At 42.7% G+C, this 22,350-nt stretch overlaps 1 protein-coding gene across 5 annotated transcripts in view; it reads right to left on the reverse strand.

Annotated features, from left to right (window-relative positions):
- The window catches only part of osbp (oxysterol binding protein), a 28,752-nt gene extending 6,669 nt beyond the window's left edge, over positions 1 to 22,083 (reverse strand). For 2 of the 5 annotated variants that reach the window (XM_056247230.1, XM_056247232.1), the window contains exons 1-12: positions 21,992 to 22,083; positions 20,871 to 21,041; positions 16,154 to 16,362; positions 15,855 to 16,011; positions 13,992 to 14,103; positions 5,940 to 6,138; positions 4,401 to 4,515; positions 4,170 to 4,230; positions 3,242 to 3,409; positions 2,915 to 3,160; positions 2,680 to 2,800; positions 71 to 174 (exon numbers count right to left, since the gene is read on the reverse strand). In XM_056247230.1, the coding sequence (XP_056103205.1) occupies positions 71 to 174; positions 2,680 to 2,800; positions 2,915 to 3,160; positions 3,242 to 3,409; positions 4,170 to 4,230; positions 4,401 to 4,515; positions 5,940 to 6,138; positions 13,992 to 14,103; positions 15,855 to 16,011; positions 16,154 to 16,362; positions 20,871 to 21,004 (1,626 nt within the window). In that variant the 5' untranslated portion in view covers positions 21,005 to 21,041; positions 21,992 to 22,083. Of the gene's footprint in view, positions 1 to 70; positions 175 to 2,679; positions 2,801 to 2,914; positions 3,161 to 3,241; positions 3,410 to 4,169; positions 4,234 to 4,400; positions 4,516 to 5,939; positions 6,139 to 13,991; positions 14,104 to 15,854; positions 16,012 to 16,153; positions 16,363 to 20,870; positions 21,042 to 21,991 lie in introns of all 5 variants that reach the window. The other 3 variants (XM_056247229.1, XM_056247231.1, XM_056247233.1) reach the window with 2 other exon arrangements.
- Between the last annotated feature and the right edge of the window lie 267 nt (positions 22,084 to 22,350).

Below are 22,350 nucleotides of genomic sequence, written 5' to 3' on the forward strand. Positions count from 1 at the left end.
TGAAAATCACGGACTGATGCTGAGAATATGACAATATATTATGCATTAATAAGTAGACTGTGTTCTCAACCTGATCTATCCAGAGTTTCCCGACGATTATATTGTGAACTGTGGTTGTGACTTTCTTCCAGCTGTAGTGATTGTTACTCTTCTCAAAGATGCAATGAATAGAGCCTGGAGAAACATACAAGCAATTCAAAATGAGCTCACCAACTCTTGCTTGAAGACATATATACAAGCATAAGACATTCAAATATCCATCTTTTCAAATGAACTTGTGTCCCAAATGGCACACTAAGCACTCAACCATGTAGTGTATACATTTTATATGGTTATTTTGTCATTCATCATCGGAGTCTGTTAGCCTCGGCATCATAATTAAACCTGCGATAGTTGAGTGCATGAAGTATCCAACATGCCACACTTCGTTTTTTCGGTTAATTAAGTGGATCATCCGGGGATTTAAAGTGCACTTTTTCTATTTGGTATTTTCAGTGTGAACATGGGGTGGGCGATATGCCCAATACAACAACAATAATTTCACGATAACGATATATATCACAATATAGTTATTTTTTCTTTAAATAAGGTTATTATTATATATATATATATAAAGAATGGTACTATTGAAATTTCATAATTTTCACCAATTTGAATATAATTTTTTTAAATAAAAAAAACACTCAAGCTTACTGAAGACAGGTAAACTGATCAAATAAGAACAAAGACACTAAGTACAAGCAACTGGAAAAAAACTACAATAGAACAAAAGGGGCTTTCGCACCGGAGGAACCTTTTCATAGTTCCTAGAACTATTGGCGGAAGTTCCCGTTTTTTGGCGCGTTCGCACCGCAGGAACTAGGAACGATTTTAGTTCTAGGAACTCCTTTTGGAGGAACTAATTTAGCTCCTACTTCAGAGTCGGGTCTAAACCAGCACTATAGGAACCATCCGTGACATTAGTGTTCGCTGATTGGCCGAACGCACGCGAAACACCAATACCCGCCAGATTATAGCCAATATATTTACTCCAGAAACTAACTCTACGAACTTGGAAAACAGTGATAGATGGGCCTCTCAACCTTTACGCTGAGGAGAAAATCCAACGTAACTTTGAGGGGACCAAGAGAAACATGATTATGTATTTCTGCTCGGCTAGCGACACTGGACATCAACCACACGGCATGCACTAATACCTTTTCATTACAGTCTACTTTCTATGTATGACAGTTCTATCTAATAATGTATTAGACAGGACAGTTAGACAGATCGTAAACTAATGAACACGGAGAATGCTAGCGCTGTGAGCTCAGGCTCTGGCATTCTCAGTGCCGTCAAAATAAAGGTCCACATCGCCGTCAAAATAAAGGTCCGCCTCGCCGTCAAAATGAAGGTCCGCCTCGCCGTCAAAATAAAGGTCCGCCTCGCCGTCAAAATAAAGGTCCACATCGCCGTCAAAATAAAGGTCCGCCTCGCCGTCAAAATAAAGGTCCACATCGCCGTCAAAATGAAGGTCCGCCTCGCCGTCAAAATGAAGGTCCGCCTCGCCGTCAAAATAAAGGTCCGCCTCGCCGTCAAAATAAAGGTCCCCATCGCCGTCAAAATGAAGGTCCGCCTCGCCGTCAAAATAAAGGTCCGCCTCGCCGTAAAAATAAAGGTCCACATCGCCGTCAAAATGAAGGTCCGCCTCGCCGTCAAAATGAAGGTCCGCCTCGCCGTCAAAATAAAGGTCCGCCTCGCCGTCAAAATAAAGGTCCGCCTCGCCGTCAAAATAAAGGTCCGCCTCGCCGTCAAAATGAAGGTCCGCCTCGCCGTCAAAATGAAGGTCCGCCTCGCCGTCAAAATGAAGGTCCGCCTCGCCGTCAAAATGAAGGTCCGCCTCGCCGTCAAAATGAAGGTCCGCCTCACCGTCAAAATAAAGGTCCGCCTCGCCGTCAAAATGAAGGTCCGCCTCGCCGTCAAAATGAAGGTCCGCCTCGCCGTCAAAATGAAGGTCCGCCTCGCCGTCAAAATGAAGGTCCGCCTCGCCGTCAAAATAAAGGTCCGCCTCGCCGTCAAAATAAAGGTCCGCCTCGCCCTCAAAATAAAGGTCCACATCGCCGTCAAAATAAAGGTCCGCCTCGCCGTCAAAATAAAGGTCCGCCTCGCCGTCAAAATAAAGGTCCGCCTCACCGTCAAAATAAAGGTCCGCCTCGCCGTCAAAATAAAGGTCCGCCTCGCCGTCAAAATAAAGGTCCGCCTCACCGTCAAAATGAAGGTCCGCCTCGCCGTCAAAATAAAGGTCCGCCTCGCCGTCAAAATGAAGGTCCGCCTCGCCGTCAAAATGAAGGTCCGCCTCGCCGTCAAAATGAAGGTCCGCCTCGCCGTCAAAATGAAGGTCCGCCTCGCCGTCAAAATAAAAGTCACAACAACAAGCGCGGCTTACGTCACTTCAAAGTTCCTACTGGCAGTGCGAATGCAACCAGGAAAACGTTCCTATGGGATCCATTAGTTCTCGGGGAACCACCCTGGTGGCTTAAGTGCCTTAAGTTTTTTTTGCATTGCACTTTCTGTATTATAATACGTTTGGTTTTAAGAAAAAGAACTAGTGAGAAAAACTCTTCCCTGTTAAATTAAAGCTGATATGCTACTTTAAAACTTGAACATGGTGATGAGGTCTAAAACAGCACAAATAGTTACCCAGGGGCATAATGGAGAGATATTTGCCCCTGAACTTGCTGGCCAGGGCAATCTCCTGTCTCAGGGTCCAGCCTCGCTCGGAGATTGCATGATGAGCCGCAGCCGGAGGGTGATGGCTTACCTGAAGTGAAAGACAGGAAGAAGAAGGGATTAGGTTTCAAACACAACTCGCTTCATTTCAATAAGCTCTTCCTCTAGGGTCTCAGGATATAATCAAAGGCTGATGTCCCCTCACCTGCTCACAGAGGGATCTGTAGCCGCTCTCCTGGGCACGGTCCAGCTCAAACGTCTCTCCCAGCAGAGGGTTGAAGGGTTTGCCCGTGCGGTGAACTGTAGTTGAGTATGAGGAAACGGTGAAAGCTGCCACGTAGCACATCTGCTCCAGAGAGTTATGGCACTTGGCCGCCCGGTCCAGCAGTTCGTAGTACTCGAGATCCTCTGAGAGACGCTGCAGCATGGACAGGGGCTCGTTGAAGTTCACCTGGGAAAAGGAGGATGCGTTAAAAGCACTGCCATAAATCTGGGCCGTTCGGGATTCTCATAAAGACAGCGATGAGCGTACAGGCATAGGGATTTTGGAGAGTTCTTTTCCGATACAGTTCTTCATGATGCTCCACAGATTGAGAGAGTAATTCGGTTTATCTGGGATTCGGGCCCGTCTCTTCATCATAGGCACCACCTCCTGGGACTGAGGAGACTCGGGATTGGATGCCACAGACTGCTCGTCTAGCTGTGAGAGATGGAAAAAAACGGTTCAAACATGAACTTCAGATGTCAAAGGCTACTTTTTCTCTACCTATTTTTATGCAAATTTTAGCATATTGCATTTTTAAAAAAAAAAGCTGGATGGAAACACCAAAATGCGCATAAATTCTAAAAATCTGCATTAAAAAAACGCATGCATTTGATTTTTTTTTATCCGATAAGACGTCGTGCATATACTACGATGGAAACACATTTACCGAATAAATCCATTAATGTGGAACAAAAAACTCACGCGACTTTGCCTCAAGAGAGGATGTGATTGGATAACTGGACTAACCAGTGGACCAATTTCATTGCACAGCATCTCAAATGTTGCCAAATGATTTAGTATAATTACCTGCCAGAACTGTCTCACATGATTGCGTTCCTAAACATCAGGCATCCGCCTCCGAACGCTAGATAACGTCTGCGCGCTCTGAGGTGCTACTCATTTATGACATACGAAAAAGGAGCCACAATGGCTTCCCTAATTGCAGCAACCTCCGTTTTTACTACAGATATTTTCCCCCAATTTCCCAGGAAGTGAAGATTTTTTTTCTGTTGAACACATGGGACGGAAATGGTGCTTTATTCGCAAATGTTTTATACGTTATTGCAATTTTGCGCATAAGTTAACATCTCAACTTTGGATGGAAACAGCTACTAGGTTTTTTTATATCTAGACTGCACATGAAATCGAATTTGGTTCACATACATAAACCCCATATATAAACATAACGCCTTACCGACGTCGTCCCGTCATCCATTCCCATCTCGCTACTGATTCCGCTGACATTGCTCCCAGATCTCCTGAGAGAAATGGAAAGAGGGTATGAGAGAGCCAGAGTGTGTGAGAGAGAGGAGGAAAGGGAAGGCATAGGACACACACTTAGGTCAAGTAACACTTATATGAGAAGCGAGTTAAGGGACAGATAGGGATGAGAGTAAACGACAGGAGCGGGGGAGTAAATAAAGACCTGTGATATTTGGGGTCTGCTGGAACGGTGATAAACTCTTGAACGTCCTCGCACGCGTCGAAGAATTCGTTCTCATCGTCCTCGTCACTGGCGTCGCCCTTTACTGGAGCTGAGCCTACAGGACGGATAATAAGTATAATATATTTAGGAAATCTCTAAGTCATATCCAAATGTATAGCTATTAGTGTTGAGAGTTTTCAGGATTTAATCTTTCTGGGTGATATATAAAATATTCAATACTGCAAGCTTACATTGATATGTTTAATTGTCTAATATGCATTTTAATCATTCCTAATTGTAAATTATTAAAATGTAAAAAATAAATACAAATTAAAAAAAAAAATTGATTCAATGACTCATTTGTATCGCCCAAACATTCAGTTATTAAAACGTTTTAGTAAAATACACTACCGTATCTTACCAAAAGATTGGTGACGGTGTCATTAAGATCTTTTTTTAAAAGGAATCTTTTATTGATTATGTCAAAGATTTGGATTTAACAGATGACAACGACTGAGATGTGTGGACACTGCAGTTCACTTCTGGACAATAATTTGTATCACCTGATTTGTACAACTCATTTTATTTTATATCTTTCATTTTAAAGAAAAGTGATGAATATTTGTAGACTGTTACATTGTACAGTGATGGCTTTCTGATGGGCATTGTGGTTGTTTGTCTTGCGTTTGTGTTTAACAAAACTTATTTAAATAATAATTTAAACTTATTAATAATAATAAATATTTAAAGTTAAAACTTAATAAATATATTCTGGCAAAAAAAAAAAAGGAATCAATATTTTGATTTACCAAGGATGTCTTAAATTGATCAAATGTGACAGTACAGACAGTAAAGATTTCTATTTCAAATAAATGCTGTTCTTTTGAACTTTCTATTCATCAAATAATAATATTGGAAAAAAATCAGTTTCCACAGAAATATGAAGCAGCACAACTGTTTTCAACATTGATAATCATCATAAATGTTTTTTGAGCATCAAATCATCATATTAGAGTGATTTCTGAAGGATCATGTGACACTGAAGACTGGAGTAATGATGCTGAAAATTCAGGTTTGATCACAGGAATAAATTACATTTTAAAAATCTATTTTAAATATATGTGTAACAATAATGTATTTATCATCAAATAAAAACAGCCTTGGTGAGGAGAAAAGAAACATCTGACCCCAAACGCCTGAGCGGCAGTGTATATTTAGGTAAATATTGCTGTTAATTACCATATAGTTCTATTTTTGTGCAAATAAATGAAAAAGATTAAATATTAATCTTCCACATGTTCATTTACTGAAAACCCTGTGTGTTGTGAGGCTAACTCAAACTGACTTGTGACTCAATCTGACTGATTCATTCAAAAGGATTTGCTCATAAGGGTCATTCGTTTTGGAGTCAGACATCACTAGTTGTCTTCTCATTGTTGTGTGCAACTAGTGAAGACAATGGAGTAGAAAGCTGTGTTTATATATTAGTCTCTATATTATTTCGTGGCACCCAGTCTTTCTGTGTCGTTGACTCTGTACCTTTGTTGTCTATGGCAGGGTTGCTCTGGGAAGGAGGCAGAACAGTCGCTCCTCTGAAGGCTCTCTCCAGATGGTTGTGTTGTTTGGCGAGCTGCTCCAGTGTTTCCTCCAGTCGGACTCTCTGCTCTCTCTCGGCCTGCAGGGCTTTCTGCCAACGCTTGCTGTGAGCCTGAGCCAATGATAGGAAGTCCCGGCAGGCCTGGGTATCAGATTGTTATAGAATCGTTAAGAATACTGTAAAGTATGGACTAGTGGTTCTTTTTAGGATGGGAACACTACAGAAAGATTCCGGCCAGAGAATCCTTTATCATCTTTATTTCCAAGATCAGGATGCCAATATACAAGTTCGTATAATTGAGTGTATGTGGTCTAAACAGAGAGAAAGAAAAAGAAATAATACAATGGTAATAATAACCGATTAATAAACAAATAAAGGAATACTATACTATGCTCATTGTCATCATTCACAACGGTACAGTACAGAAAATAATCATTAACATTAATCCAGTGTAACAGAATATGTCACCATATGCCTTTAATATCTGTACTGATGCACCTTTAAGTGGCTATGCAGAATGACACTATATCACTATAACACTCGATGCAGATAGCACCAAATAAACAGTATAAATACACTGCACTCGAACGCAGAAGCATATTTCTAAATAACTAACACAAATAAGGTCTAAATTGACATATAGAGGGCTAATTATTTCACACAGGAAACATGTCGAATATTACAGCACGCTCTGGTATCATGACTACACTAATTAGTCACGCAGTTCAACAAATAAAACTAGTTCGCATGAACATACATAAATTTCACAACATTCCTTACAACGCAGTATAAACATACAACAATAGTAGGAACTTACTTGTTTTTCATAAAACGCACACAAACGTAAAGAAAGGGGTCTCTGAGTCTCCTCTCATCATCACTGAGCGCGAACAACTGAGGCGCGCGCGTTGGATTTTCTATCCAGGCGCAGTTCACGTGATGGAGCGTTCGAACGCACTTAGGAAACCTCAGCGCTGAACAAATAGGCTTTCAGACAAAGCCGCCCCCAACTGTCCGCATGGCAGTTGAAAGAGTAGGAGAAAGTCTATTTGGTCGTCTCTTCTTCGTCCTTGTCCTCCAGAGCTGGGAGCAGGATGATCCGGGCGACTGGACGAATGTAGGTACGGTCCTTCACTTGAACACTGATAGTCCGTACGCGTCCATCTGCTCCTGGATGAGTCTGGGTAATCCGTCCTACGGGCCATGACGCTCGAGGAAGTTGGGGATCCACGATTAAAACAACATCGCCTATGGAGAGTGGCTTACTGTCTTTCCTCCACTTACTGCGCTCTTGTAGCCCTGGTAGGTAGTGGCTGATGAAGGATGACCAGAAGCGATCGGCAATGACTTGACTGTGCCTCCAACGTCTTCTCCCGAGGTCACTGGGGTCGTAAACTGCTTGAGGAAGCGACGAGTCGTGACGGCCCATGAGGAGGAGGTTAGGCGTGACCGGGTCTGGATCAGAAGCATCTGATGCCAAGTAGCCTAAGGGTTTCGCATTCATTATGCCCTCGACTTCCACTAGAATTGTCATCAGGACAGGTTCAGGAACAGTCTGATTTTTGAGGACAACGCGAAGTGCAGTCTTGATAGACTTCACTTCCCTCTCCCATGTGCCACCAAAGTGTGGCGCACTTGGAGGATTGAATCGGAAGGATATCTGCTGTTCAGCGAGTTGTTCTTTCCACTGAGGTGCCATGGCAGCAACGGCTTCACGCAACTCTCTCTCTCCACCGACAAAGTTGGTACCATTGTCCATGAGGAGTTCGAACGGTCTGCCACGTCGAGAGATGAATCTTCTCAGTGACAGCAGGAAAGCATCTGTATCGAGGCTTTCTAATAGATCCAGATGCACCGAGCGGGTTGTCATACATTTGTAGACAATGCCCCACCTTTTTTCGGTGCGACGCCCGATCCTCACTTGGAAAGGTCCGAAACAATCAACTCCGGTTGAATAGAACGGTGGCTTATGGAGTCGTAACCGAGCTGGTGGATAATCTGCCATCTTCGGTACGTCAGGTTTTGCTCTCCATCGTCGGCACTCCAGACATGAATGCTGATACTTTCGAATGGCCTCTCTACCACGGATAATCCAAAACCTGCGTCTGATCTCGGCAAGAACCCGCTCTGGTCCAGGGTGCAGTAGTGACTCATCAAAATCCTTGATGATAAGCTTTGTCACCTGATGGCTTGGGTCCAGGATAACTGGGTGGATGGTATCCAGGTCTAGTCCTTCAGCATGCCTTAACCTGCCACCAACTTTGAGTAGCTCCGTGGCTCCTTCATATTCTGGTGACAGAGATGCGAGACGACTGTCTGAAGGAAGAGTACGTCCAGCTTTGAGAGCTCTCAATTCTTCAGCAAAGCAGTCCTCTTGAGCCTTTTGTAACATTAGCTTCTCTGCTTGCAGAAAATCGGCAGCGGAAAAGTGTACTGTAGTATTAGCATCAGCCGCCCCGTGAAAGGAGCTGGCAGTTTCCTTAAGAAGCTCTTTCCAGTTGGAGAACTTACTGGGGTCCGGAAGTTGTGTGGCCAAGATGCTGGACACAGTTCCCACAAAGGCAGACTTCCTAAACTCTGTGGTGTCTGGTTCTAGCTCAAATGAGGGCATGTGGGGCCACTCCCTTTCAGACAAATGGAGAAAATGTGGACCTTTTTTCCAGCGATGATCCTGTACCATCTCTTGCAGAGTGAGTCCACGGGTTATATCATCAGCTGGATTACTTAGAGTGTCAACATACCGCCATTGAACAGGGTTGGTCAGGTTCTGGATTTCCGCGATACGTGTTCCCACAAACACTTTGTAACGGCAGGATTCTGATTTGATCCAGTGCAGCACAGTTGTGGAGTCTGACCAAAGAGTGATGTGCTCAGATGGTACTGCAAGCTCTGTCTCGATCACTCTAGCCAACTGTGCGCCTGTAAGTGCGGCACTGAGCTCGAGCCGCGGAATAGACAGCTGCTTACGGGGTGCGACTCTCGATCTAGCAAACACGAAGGAAACATAGACTTGCTGACTGTCATCTGTCGTCTGCATGTAGGCTACTGATCCATAGGCGCGCTCCGAGGCATCACAGAAAATGTGAATGTGACGGGTTGCGTTGGCAGTATCGGCGATGGCTGGTGCATATGGACGAGGCAGCTTGAGATGTTGCAAAGTGGGAATTTCCTGCACCCAACTTGACCATTTCTCCAGAAGGTCAGCGGGTTGGATCTTGCCGTCCCAGCCAATATTGGCCTTCCACATATCCTGAACAAGCACTTTACATCTTGTTGTGAATGGCACAATGTATCCCAATGGGTCGTAAAGCTTGGCAAGGACACTGTAGACGTTACGCAGAGTAGCGTCTGAAGATTCAGCCTGGCGATGTTTGTAACTCAGGGTATCATTCAAACAATCCCAGCAGAGTCCAAGCGTGGGCTCTTGAAGGTTGTCACTGGCCTTGGATAGCCATAGCTCACTGCTAGCTGACTGCGGTTCAGGAGGTAGATGTGCTACAACTTCAGGCATGTTACTAGCCCATTGCCGGATCTCGAAACCTCCTTTGTTCAGAAGCGCTCGCAGATCATCGACTAGAACCTTCGCATACTCAGTTTTACTCACACTGTGGAGGCAATTGTCGACATAGAACGAGTGCTCGATCACATGCATGAGAGGAGAATCTGGTGGTTCGTGATCTCTGACGTGCTGCTGCAGGGCAAAGACTGCACAACAGGGGCTGCACGTTGTTCCGAATGGTAACACCTCCCATTGGAATATGCGTGGTTCAGATGTCCTCTGCATGTCACGCCACAGGAATCGCAGAAGTGGTTTATCACTGGGCAACAAGCGGATCTGATGGAACATCGACTTAATATCTCCGCTGATGGCCACAGCATGACATCGGAACCGCATCAGGACTCCAATCATGGTCGGACCGAGAGTTGGTCCCGGCAAGAGTTGGTCATTCAGGGACAGGCCTTTATAGGAAAAGGAACAGTTAAAGACTACTCTGTCCTTGCCATTGTGGTGCACCATATGGTGAGGTACATACCACGACTCTATAGACTTTGCTGCTTCTTCTGTTAAGATTTCCGCGACATAGCCGGACTGAACAAGTTTATCCATCTCCTTGCAGTATGAGGCTGCTCGAACGGTGTCCTTAGCCAACCGGCGCTCAGTGCTGCGTAGGTTTTGCATCACTGCATCTTGCTGAGCACAGAGTTGGATGAATGGCTGACGACGCAACAGTGGAGTAGCGTAGCGCTGGGTACCGTCGACCGATACACGTTCGGAGGCTGTCTGTAAGAGGATGAGTGCCTGCTGGTCTTGCTTGGAATGCGTTGCAGTCTTCTCACTGACATAGGGGACTGTGTCAATATGCCAAAGACGTTCCATATTTCTGAGGAGTTCAGAATACGAAGACTCGGTGGCGATGTGCAGACAGGAAGACTGGTGAGAAGAGACTGGCATAATGTCAAAAGGACCTTGCAAGGACCAGCCTAGCCTTGTGCATATGGCTACAGGACCGCCAGATGGGCCTGCTCTGACTGGCTGTGTAGGAGTAAGAAGCTGAGGCATATCAGAACCAATGAGGAGCAGAGGTTGAGCTCTGTGGATAGGCGTCAAAGGAAGTCCTTTGAGATACTCATAGCGCTTCTGGAGAGCTGCTAATGGGTACGTGTGCTCAGATAAACTCAAACTGCTTGCTGTGAAAGCATGTGGAATCCAAAACTTCTTGTTTGGCTTGAAGATGGGGGAAACATGAAAGCTAACTGAAGAACCTTTCAGCTCCTTCACCTCTTGCTGTACTGTCCTCAGATGAAGCGTCTCTGGATGCTGAGAGAGTTGTAGCTGCTCTACAGCTTGTGGAAGGATAATAGTTCTCTCCGAACCATCATCGAGCACTGCAAATACCTCAAGAATGCGATCTGCATGATGCAGAAGCACTTTGACAACCTTCAGCAACACTCTCTGAGGGCTTCTGGGCTGCTCAATGTAGACAATGGGCTTCGGATTACTGACCATCAGCACTTTCTGGGATGACTCTTGGATAACATCATGCAGGACTGTAAGGTGTTTCTCTTTGCAAAGCTTACATGGGCGTTTAAGCGTGCAGGCTGTAGCTTTGTGGCCGCGGCCGCATTTCCAACATCTGTCGCCTTCCTGAATCCACTTCTTAATCTCAGCTGTAGTCAGTTTCTTGAAGTCGGAGCATGAGTTAAGGTAGTGCTCCTTATTATTGCAAAACGGACAATAAGGACTGAGTTTGAAAGCTTGGGACTTCGAATGGAAAGTCTCCTTGTCGGCTGCCTCCCCAGAGCAGAGGAAGACTGACGCTGTTTTATCTTTGGGCTTTGGACTACGTTGATCTCTCTTTGGAAAGGTAGGCCCTGTAGAGTTATAGAGAAGAGTAGCCCGACTGGCGAGACGCTTGGCTTGAGCCTTCATCTGTAGCCACGCAGCGAGATCGGGCAGGGAGTAGGTGAGCTCTGAACCCGGCTGCAGGATTCCGCGAACGAGACAATATTCCACAAATCCATCTCTGTAGGAAGGAGACATTTTGCTTAAGAGACGGTCAACATGGGAACCACACTTGAGCTCGTATCCCACAGGTCCCTCTAAAGTGCGTAGCATACCGACAAGCGACTGGACCGAGAGGGCAAAGGAGTCGAATGCCTCTGCGTCTCCTGACTTAATGGCTGGGGAATTGAGGATTGCCCCTAGTTCACTTTGAACCAGTTGTCTTGGCTGGCCATATTTATCTTGCAGAGCCCCCAATGCAGCTGTATACGGTGCGGGGTCATACATGTATGATTTGGCCAACTGCAGAGCACTCTGAAGCTTGAGCTGACCCAGAAGAACTTGATATTTATAGTGCTCGCTGAGATGAGGGTGACTATTCATCAAGTTGTCAAGCGCCATCTTCAAAAGTGCAAAATCACTTTCTTTGCCACTCTCGAAGAAGGGAAGTGTCGGTTTGGGAATGCCATAAGATGTAGCAATCAAGGTCTCCATACCCGGGTAGGTCCAGGGTGGTGCCGTCTGAACTGGTGATGCGGTTGGTATACTGCGGTGAGGGTACTGCACTGCAGAAGGTGGCGGTGCCACTGTAACTGCTCGTGGTGGCATTGTGAAACTTGTACTGGCAGCTGAAGCCCCTAGGTGCTGAGACGGGAGACCAGTTGTGACAGAAGACATTGTCATCGGTAACGCTCCACCTGCCTGAGTAGTTACCGTGGAGAGGCTGGGAACGAATGAGACAGGTCCAGATGGAAGTACAGAGACTGGTACTGCAATCGGTGCTGCACTGACAGGAACACTGATCTGGGCACTTGTGACGGGATTAGTAGATGGTGCTAATATCTGATTAGGAACAGTGGAGAAAGGTGCTACCTGAACTGGCGCTAGATTTGGCTGTTGCACAGGTGGGTGCTGTATGGGAACCGATGGCACCAGAGGTGGCTGTTGAGTCAATGGTGATGACAGACGTAACTTGGAGAACGTAGCAGGAGCTGACGACGTAGACAAAGAATCATCGTTCGTCCCTGTCAGGTAGGTCTTTACAAGACTGGCAATGTGCACCTCCTTCTCGAGTTTCTTCAAGCGCCTGCGTCTCCCCATTTCTCTAGCTATTCTCTCTTTAGCCAGATGTGCTTCCTCTTGTAGCCGCTGTCCTTCTCTAGCTTGTGCATCCAATGCTGCAGCTTCTAAGTCAGCTTTCCTTTCTTCTTCTATTTCCTGTTGTAGATCAGCTAGCTCCAATCCTTTGATCTCCTCCTCTAAAGCAGCTTCTTGTATATCAGACGTACTTCGAAACAGATGGAGTCCGTAAGATAACTGAGAGGACCGTCGTGAATGTGTAGCTGACCGGTAACTTGTCAAACTCCTAGCCCTGGTTGACTGAGCCTGGTCTGGTTGTCCAACAGGGGTAGAGGAGGCTTGGACCACAGGCTGTTGAGAGGGCAGCAAAGTGACTTCGTACTGGGCCAAATGTGCAGGTGGACGAGGTTCTCTCTTAGGTCGGTCCGATGACTCCTGCTGCTGACCATCAGTTGATGACTCCATAGTGTCGAGGAAACCCTATATCCGGCTCGAAGGACCAATGTAAAGTATGGACTAGTGGTTCTTTTTAGGATGGGAACACTACAGAAAGATTCCGGCCAGAGAATCCTTTATCATCTTTATTTCCAAGATCAGGATGCCAATATACAAGTTCGTATAATTGAGTGTATGTGGTCTAAACAGAGAGAAAGAAAAAGAAATAATACAATGGTAATAATAACCGATTAATAAACAAATAAAGGAATACTATACTATGCTCATTGTCATCATTCACAACGGTACAGTACAGAAAATAATCATTAACATTAATCCAGTGTAACAGAATATGTCACCATATGCCTTTAATATCTGTACTGATGCACCTTTAAGTGGCTATGCAGAATGACACTATATCACTATAACACTCGATGCAGATAGCACCAAATAAACAGTATAAATACACTGCACTCGAACGCAGAAGCATATTTCTAAATAACTAACACAAATAAGGTCTAAATTGACATATAGAGGGCTAATTATTTCACACAGGAAACATGTCGAATATTACAGCACGCTCTGGTATCATGACTACACTAATTAGTCACGCAGTTCAACAAATAAAACTAGTTCGCATGAACATACATAAATTTCACAACATTCCTTACAACGCAGTATAAACATACAACAATAGTAGGAACTTACTTGTTTTTCATAAAACGCACACAAACGTAAAGAAAGGGGTCTCTGAGTCTCCTCTCATCATCACTGAGCGCGAACAACTGAGGCGCGCGCGTTGGATTTTCTATCCAGGCGCAGTTCACGTGATGGAGCGTTCGAACGCACTTAGGAAACCTCAGCGCTGAACAAATAGGCTTTCAGACAAATACGTTTAACAGAGTGGTTTCTGTGTGTGAAACGGATAACCACAAAGCAAATTCCCCAAAGCAAATATACTGCCTGGTTGCCTTACGTTGATCATGGCGTTGGAAGTGATGCGGAAGAGCGTGGCTCGCTCCGTCACCTGCCGAATCTTTTCACTCGTCTGTCCTTCCAACCGAACGCCCTCCAGCTCAGACAAGGACCTGAAAGAAAACATAAGAATCAACTAATTGAACGTCACATAGACACTTTGAGCACAAAGGCCAAATCTTTGAGTGAAAAAAAGAATAATTTATGTACAATTACAAAAAAGTTAATTAAAATTATTACTGGAATATAAAATTTAAAACTAGCCACTCAGCATTTTCCCTGGCCACAATTTTGACATTGATACCATGGGGAAAAACTGCCATATAGATATTTTTAATATTATCTCATAATTTGGCAGCAGGAATATTAGGCTGCTGTCACTTTAAGACCTGATGCACGGATCCATTAAACTGTTACACATGTTTTCTTTCTCAACTGTCAACGTTTACTTAAACCATAACTGACTGTGTTTATGTGAATACTCGCCAAGACAAGACCAGCATTTTGACAATATTTTGTGTGTATTTGACTGTTTAACACAATAAGCAGCAAAAAATAACTATTTAGTACTAAGAGGCGTCTTTATGTGCCGCACTTTGGGTGTGAGTAATGAGTAAAATTATGCGCAATACACACATTCCCACGCCGAAATTCAAGCCCCGTAACACCAACAATATTCATCCGGAGCACATGAAACGAGTGAGTGAAGGGAGGCGGGTTTGTGTGTAACTCGCTGTCAGAGAGATCATGAGAGAGCGAGAAAGCGCAGCTGGTGCCGTGCATCTATTCTGCAGAAAATTAGTATTTCATATGCATCTAAAAATCACTTAGTTTATTATTTCAGATTCCTTTTTAAGACTACATTGAAAAATGTACATACACTATGTATAAAATCCAACTTTTATTCATATATATATTAGGGCTGTCAGTTAAACGCGTTATTAACGGCGTTAACGCAAACCCATTTTAACGGCGTTTTTTATTGCGCAATTAACGGTCTTTTTGGCCTAGCAAACTTTGTAGTTTTTTTCACATGCTTTTGCAACAGGACGCGGCAGCTATGAAACTCATTCATTTCAATGGCTTGAACGTTTTGTTGCTTCGTCGACCAAAGCGCAAGCGGATCTAGCTAGACCGCAAACAAAACAACAGGCACGCCGCACACACTTGTTTGGGCTTGCAAGCCGGCCATATAGTTGGTTAACGTTACGTTTTGAGTGGATGACGAGCGCGAAACACCGAAATGGATGCCAATAAGATTCTGAATGGAAAGTTTACTTTTAAAAAGTTGCCAAATGGTTCCATTGACAAGACCAAAGTGATCTGTGTGTTTTGTCGTTGTGAACTGAGCTATCATCATCGCAGCACGTCCAGTCTGAAATACCACTTGATGATGGCCAAGCACACACACACACACACACACACACACACAGCTGATGCGAATTCTCCGCCCCCTCGTCAATATCAGGACCTCGTCAGTATTTATTTCACCCTTTTATTGATGGACAGTGTTACATTGTGTGAGAGATTATTTGCTCCTAGTGAGAATGTTAGTGTGAAATTGAACACTGTATATGCCAATGTTGTTTTCAATAAAAAACATTTGCACAAAGCAAGCCGATCCACTTTTCCATGTTGATAAGAGCATTAAAATGAGAAAAAAGAATGGGACAAAAAGAAATCAAGAGACATTTAGAATAGATAAAAATGTGCGATTAATCGCGAGTTAACTATGACATTAATACGATTAATCGGCACTAATATATATATAACATATGTCAATGTATTTTTTTTTATTATTTATATACTTATTATGTACTTGAATAATAGTCAAGTGTGTCCAAACTGGTAGAGAAAGACTGACCGCTGAAGCGCAGAGCCGTGTTTGGCGATGAGGTCGTTGCATGTGCTCAGATCCTCCACTTTGCTGCTCAGGGTCCGGAGCGTGGACTGCACCTCTGAGTTTCGTGAGCCTCCACCCTGTCCTGCCGCAGGAGGACTGGACTCGTCCCCGGAATCATCTGCAGAGAATGATGAAGAAGAAGAAGAAGAAGAAACTGTGAAACGCCTTCCACCGCAAACTGTATTGAGTGTGCAGTGTTGAGCTAATCTCAAATGTGGTTTCCCGTTCCTTTCCCAGTGTTAGTGATGGGCGTGACTGACCTGATTCGGCCTGCATGCGGAAAGCTTTGGCTTTGGCCAGCTCCAGTGCTGTGATCCACCGCTGCCGCTCCACCTCTGAGCTGGCCTTCAGGTGATACGTCTGCGTGCCGCCATTAGAGATGACGAAATTGCACGAGTCCTCCACCGCGATATTGGCTGTGGCCAGGTTAATGGTGCCCCGACACGTGTGACCCATCTCCGCCTGGGTCCTGGAAGAGCAAGAGGGATGGACATGAGATGTTGTGTTCAAGATGAAACACTTCATTTGGTCATAGTATATACAATTTTACATGTAAAAATGGTTTACATGATGCTAGAATAAGACTAAATGTGTTTCCGACATGATAACGATACTCAAAAGTCTGGTTCTGCGAGGTTAGAGGATAATTCATGAGGCTCTTTTAAAACTCTGCCAGCAAAAACTTGAACAAAAGCCCCCTGACAGCTGTTTTTCGGCATCTGATGTAATATTCATGAATCAGCACCGAAAGGTAAGCATTCGAGAAATGGCTTCAGCTAGAGTTTCTTTTACTCCCGAGCGTTTATGTGACAGAAGATACGTTACCGCTGTTATCGCAGTATCTGATATCAGATTGAAAAAAAGCTCCATGTTATGATCTTAGCAAATATTCGGAAAAATTTGAGACATGAATCAATCCAACCAGCTCCAAGACAACAAATCAAATGAGAAACAACAGTACAATATAAAACTACGTACTGTCAGTCATTGATTACAAATACAAAACTCTATACATTACACGTGTCTTGCAAAATATTCAATAAACTAAATTCATATTCATAATGAGATAAGTTGTTTGAGACTGAAAATATACAAATAAAAGCCAATTCAAAGCTGTAATAAACACTATAATAGTATACAAGTAATCCTAAAATAACACTGTTGTAGTAATCCTGGTAAGCCGCTCATATGTAAACAGCACCAAATATATGACATATAAATAAAGTTTCCATCTTTAACTGTAATTTGCCAACACTGATGAATCCTCAGTTCTCAGGATTTTCCATGCTCAGCAGGAAAAAATGAGACAAGACCAGTTTGGACGGTCCACGACATGGCACAAGACCGATGCCAGGCGATTTAACAGAGGCACAAGAGTCAGAGCCTGTAACCTGTGAAACTGAAATCTCTTACTCGCCCTGTACATTTCCTGATCTCTTTATCTCTCTCTCTCTCACACACACACACACACAATAAGAAACTGTTGAGAGCTGCCTGCAGGAGCAGAGGAAGTGCTGAAATCAAGCCTTAAGTAGAGCGTGTGATCCTCCTAAACAGAGATGACCTGTTAAGACGGTCATGTGACCCAAACTCACTCAGCCAATCAAAGTGGTCATGTGGAGGTGGAAAAGACAATGTGCACTTGAGCCTTTTATTTACACTGTAATGCTACAGTCAGACTTTCCACACGTTGACTCATGGTGATTAATGTATTTAAGAGTCGTTTAGTCGTTGCAAATCACAAACAACAATTTCTAGCTGAATACAATTTTTAGAGTAGTCCATGCAAAGCTATAAAAATGTATATTCACTATAGAAATCAGAACCTGATGTTGGAGACAGTGCTTAATAATGCCCTAAAATAAATTATTTTGGTAACTGTATTACACCAAATGATTGGGAAGTTTCCACTATATTTTGAAAGCAAAGTTATGTTGTTCAAATATTTTATATTTTATGACATCACACAGTATGTAATGCGCTTTTGGGTGTATCAAAAAAACATCTGCTATATTAGGGAAGGAAAATATTTAGGTTCTTTTTGAACGACGGACAAAATCAGTTTCAATTTAAATTCAGTATTTAAATCCGATGCACATGTGACAGATTGTGTGACGAACATTTAAATTCATCATTTCTAAAGAGTGCAAAATGCTCTTTAACTGCTTTAATACACATTTCACACAGGAAGTATTTGAGATTTATCAAAAGTTACTAAATTACAAATAAATAATAAATTTATTTACATACAATACTGTTCAAAAGATTGTGGTTGGTAAGATTTTTAAATGAATTTTCAGCATCCTTACTCCAGTGTCACATGACATGATCTTTCAGAATCAGTCTAAATATGATTTTCTGCAGAAGAAACATTTCTATTATCAATCATTTTTGTGGAAACTGTTATTCAGGATTCTTTGATGAATAAAAAGTTCAGAGGAAACAGCACTTATTTGAAATAGAAATCTTTTGTAACATTATAAATGTCTTTACTGTTACTTTTAATCAATTTAATGCGTTCCTGCTGAATAAAAGTAATAAGAATAATACATTTTATTTGTAACACACTTTATATTTAAGCAAAAATCAAAGGATTTTTTTTTTTAAATTAACCAAAATCTCTACTAAAAAGGTGAGTTTAAGTCCGCGTTTAAAAGCATCCACAGTCCAAAAGCAAAAGTACATTTCTTTCTTTAAAAAAAAAACAAAAAGGCCTTTCCATTCACAAAAAGGCAGTAAGCATCATAGTTGTGGTGCATCTGGCTCCTGTTAGAATATCAAATGTCTGATAATTCACCATATATCTGTGCCTGCAGTGAAAATCAGCTATATTTGTGAAATTAGACGATTCAGCGACACACGCAGCAATTTTCAGCTCGATCTCAATGAAGCACTAATGTAAATCAGACATTTTTATTTGCTTTGGCGTGGCTTTAACACAGCATTCATTTAATGACATTTACATTTATGGACAAATACAACATAATAAAAGAAAGCAAAAATAGTGATCATACGCTCATTAGCCAACTGTTGAGGTATTGGACCTTGTTATGTCATGGTATATTTACAGAGTTACACATCAGACCATGAGGGAGGATTTTAAAGAATGTGTTATCCTCTCATCTCAAACTGTTGAGCAAACAGTGAGGATCGCACGAGCAAACAGACACACACGCAGGCGCTGCTGCACGCTCACATGCAGTATTAATAATTGACAAAGCGGCCCAATGAGATGAATGCAGCTTTACCATTAGATCGACTCAAATCTAATTACATAAAACGGCATCATTTTACAGGCATAGAGAAAAAGCTGTTTGGCCTGTTTAGCATCCACAAGTCCAATCGCTTCGAAGTCGTATGACTTGAGACATCATCAATTTAGCACAAACAATATGGGACGGGTTATGTGCATAAGCCTAAAGAGGACCTATTACGCTTTTTTTCATGTTCAACGATCTTTAAGCGCATTTTGTTTGCATAAAAAAGGTCTGTAAAGTTAAAGCACAAAGTCACTCAGACAGGAGTTATTCTCGGTTTCTGAACTCCCTGAAACGCCTCCCATTGTAGTCTTGAGTTTTCTTCAGGGAACAAACACGTCACAATATTCCTCATTTAAATAATTCCCGCCCAAGACATACGCAAATAAAGGGGAGAGGCCTGGTTGAGTTAGTTATTAGTTTGCTCGAAGAGGTTGACCAATCACAACACACTGGACCAGCTGACCAATCAGAGCACAGTGTGCTTTTCAGAAGGAGGGGCTTCATAGAGACAGGAACTAAACCGAGTGTTACCAGAGATGGTCTTATATTAGGGAGATGAGAGGGTCTGTATCTCTTACTATTGGAGAAAGCATAACGGCTAGCTTGGATCACGCGAGGCACCTCAGCCTATCGTGTAACCGCAGTGACGTCAGTGCCCGCCGTTCAAAGTTTTATGACAGTCAATTAGAGTTCACGTTAATGAGTTTCTTGTGGATTATTAGCGCATTGGTCTTGTGAATAAATGTTCTAGATTTGGTGTCATATGGCTAGTAAATGTACAGTAGGACTGCAATGTTTGTGGAATGTGCTTTATTGCGAGAAAAAAAAAAGCGTGGATAAGTCTATTACCTGCACAGTACTAGTCACTGCAGGGTGCAAAAAACATACATTTAAGAATACTTAATTGTAATTTAATACATTTAATTCACTAACATTATATGTATTTTTACCTTCATTCATTAAAAAAGCGTTATATCATCATTAGGCACAGCAGTCATAAATCATTACAATACAAGTCTCACCTGGCAGCGATAGAAAGAAAACTTCATTTTTTATTTTAATTAAACAACATACATTGATTACCTTGATTCATTAAATGATAAGCCATTTCCTCACAAAAGCAGTTTATTCAGTGTCGTGGAGCCTCTTCTCCATTGACATCCATTACAAAAACAGCCTCTGGTCTCATTCCCTGCGTAACGCCACAGCCGAGTGTTAGCATTAGCCGAGCCGTTACACTTTTTTGGGCTAAAGTTTGCAGGCTTGCCTTCTATTTGCTTTGGCGTTACTGACAGACTGGGAAAAGAGGAGCTGCAACAATGTCAAATATGTGAAAAACAAGGTGTTTTTGATCATTCAAGCATGAAAACCTATTCTAGTAGAGCCCCCAATAATTTATTTTTTAATTTTTTTTAATTCAAGGCTTTGTAAAAGGTCATAATAGGTCTTCTTTAATACTCAGGGTTAGAGGTTTGGGTTAGCAATAGCAATGCTTGCCATACCCAGAATATCAAGTCATTTCGCTATCTGAATCTTTGCACCTTATCAGATATTGGTGAACGGCCAAAGAACACTTGACAGCATCACAAAGGGTTCAGTAGGACATCAGACGTTCCTATCAGAAATTGGGAGACCTGTTGTCTGACGGAAGCGAAACCTGATTAAAAAAAAAGTGCTTTCTAGAGTTTGATCAATCAACAACATGTCACAAACTCACCTGTAGTAAGACAGCAAGCCATTGCTCAGGACGAACCATCGCCTTTGGTATCCCTTGATGTAATTAGTCCATTTAAAGAGCCAGCCTTTATAGGTGTCTCCAGGAGCCGGGACGGGTGCTTTGGGCTCCGACATCACGACAGCCCTTGGCTTCACAGTGTCTGACAGGGGTCTGGTTTGAACACAAAGGGTTAAACGAGTTAGTTGACACAAATGCCTGTGTGATTCACACCAAGATGGACAAACTCACTGCCTTTCTCTATTCCAGGGCACCTGAAATGTTTACATACACACCCAAGTTGTGTTGTTCCCCGCCTAGACAGCATTTTTGTGCTGCCTAAAGGGTTCTGTGCGGGTTGACAGCACCCTAAGTTTGTGAAACAACCCAAATCTTGCTAAATAACGTGTGTTATACTTAGTGGATATCATGTCAGTGAGCTCGTTTCGCCTACGTGTCACTCAGTGAACCTACTTCATTTCATTTACAGACACGAATTAAAACAAAACCATTTAAACAACAGTGTTTATGAGCGTAACACATAACCACAAACATATCTCGGGCTAGTTTAAACTTTGTTTAGATAAACGAGGCCTGTGTGTAGGAGTCATTCACACAAAACTACGAGTCCAAATGACCTTAACACGACAAAGTTTATTAACACCGCTATGAAATACATTACAAACACTCTTAATGTTTTAATAAAAATCCAGTTTCTTATAAGCATATGCCTAATGTAAACGTAAAATGACTTTGACGGCTAATTCTGCTAACGGCTAATAAAACTGACGCGCTATCGCGAGACATGGACGAGTACAGTCAAAAACACGAATATAGCCGTAAATTAAGCACTTACGTGACGATAAATCATCTATAAACCGCTCAAATGCGCGTTTACCCTCTAAAAGACCTGTAGTAATGTTAGCGTGCGGGGGGATGTGTGTTAAACTGAAGCTAACTAGCCTGTGCTAACCTTCAAGCTCTGTATAATGAGAGAAATCCCGTCAATTAATGCAAAACATCAGGTGAAACCTCCGGACAACAACCGAAAACAACACGATAAGACACATGAGATGGCCGGTGTTGACATGATTTAAAGTGTGTTAGAGCAGGCCAGCTCTTACCTGATCTCTCAATGATCCCCTCTGAAGAAGGAAGTCAGTGACATGAGAAGATCACAGGAGTGAGTTACTCACTCACACACACAAAACTCGCGTTAAAGTCACATTATCGCATCATTCCCAATTCACAGAACACAGACACCGTCCTGATTCTGGTCAACACACGTGTAAAAGTGATTTTACTTACTCGTTAAGGACATTTTAGCTGAGACTGGTTTGTTTTTAATGAGTAAATGTGATAAAATAGTAGCCTAATAATAAAGCTGCTGGAGTTACAGTGATTTTACAAGAAGCTGATTGTGGTAAATTAAGTGTTCGAGTTCATTGTCTTGATGAAAAGGTGGCAACTGTAACATCCTCCT

Source organism: Rhinichthys klamathensis, unplaced genomic scaffold (assembly GCF_029890125.1).
Source record: "Rhinichthys klamathensis goyatoka isolate OS25496 unplaced genomic scaffold, OSU_Roscu_1.1 h1tg000044l_1, whole genome shotgun sequence".
NCBI lineage: Eukaryota > Metazoa > Chordata > Actinopteri > Cypriniformes > Leuciscidae > Rhinichthys > Rhinichthys klamathensis.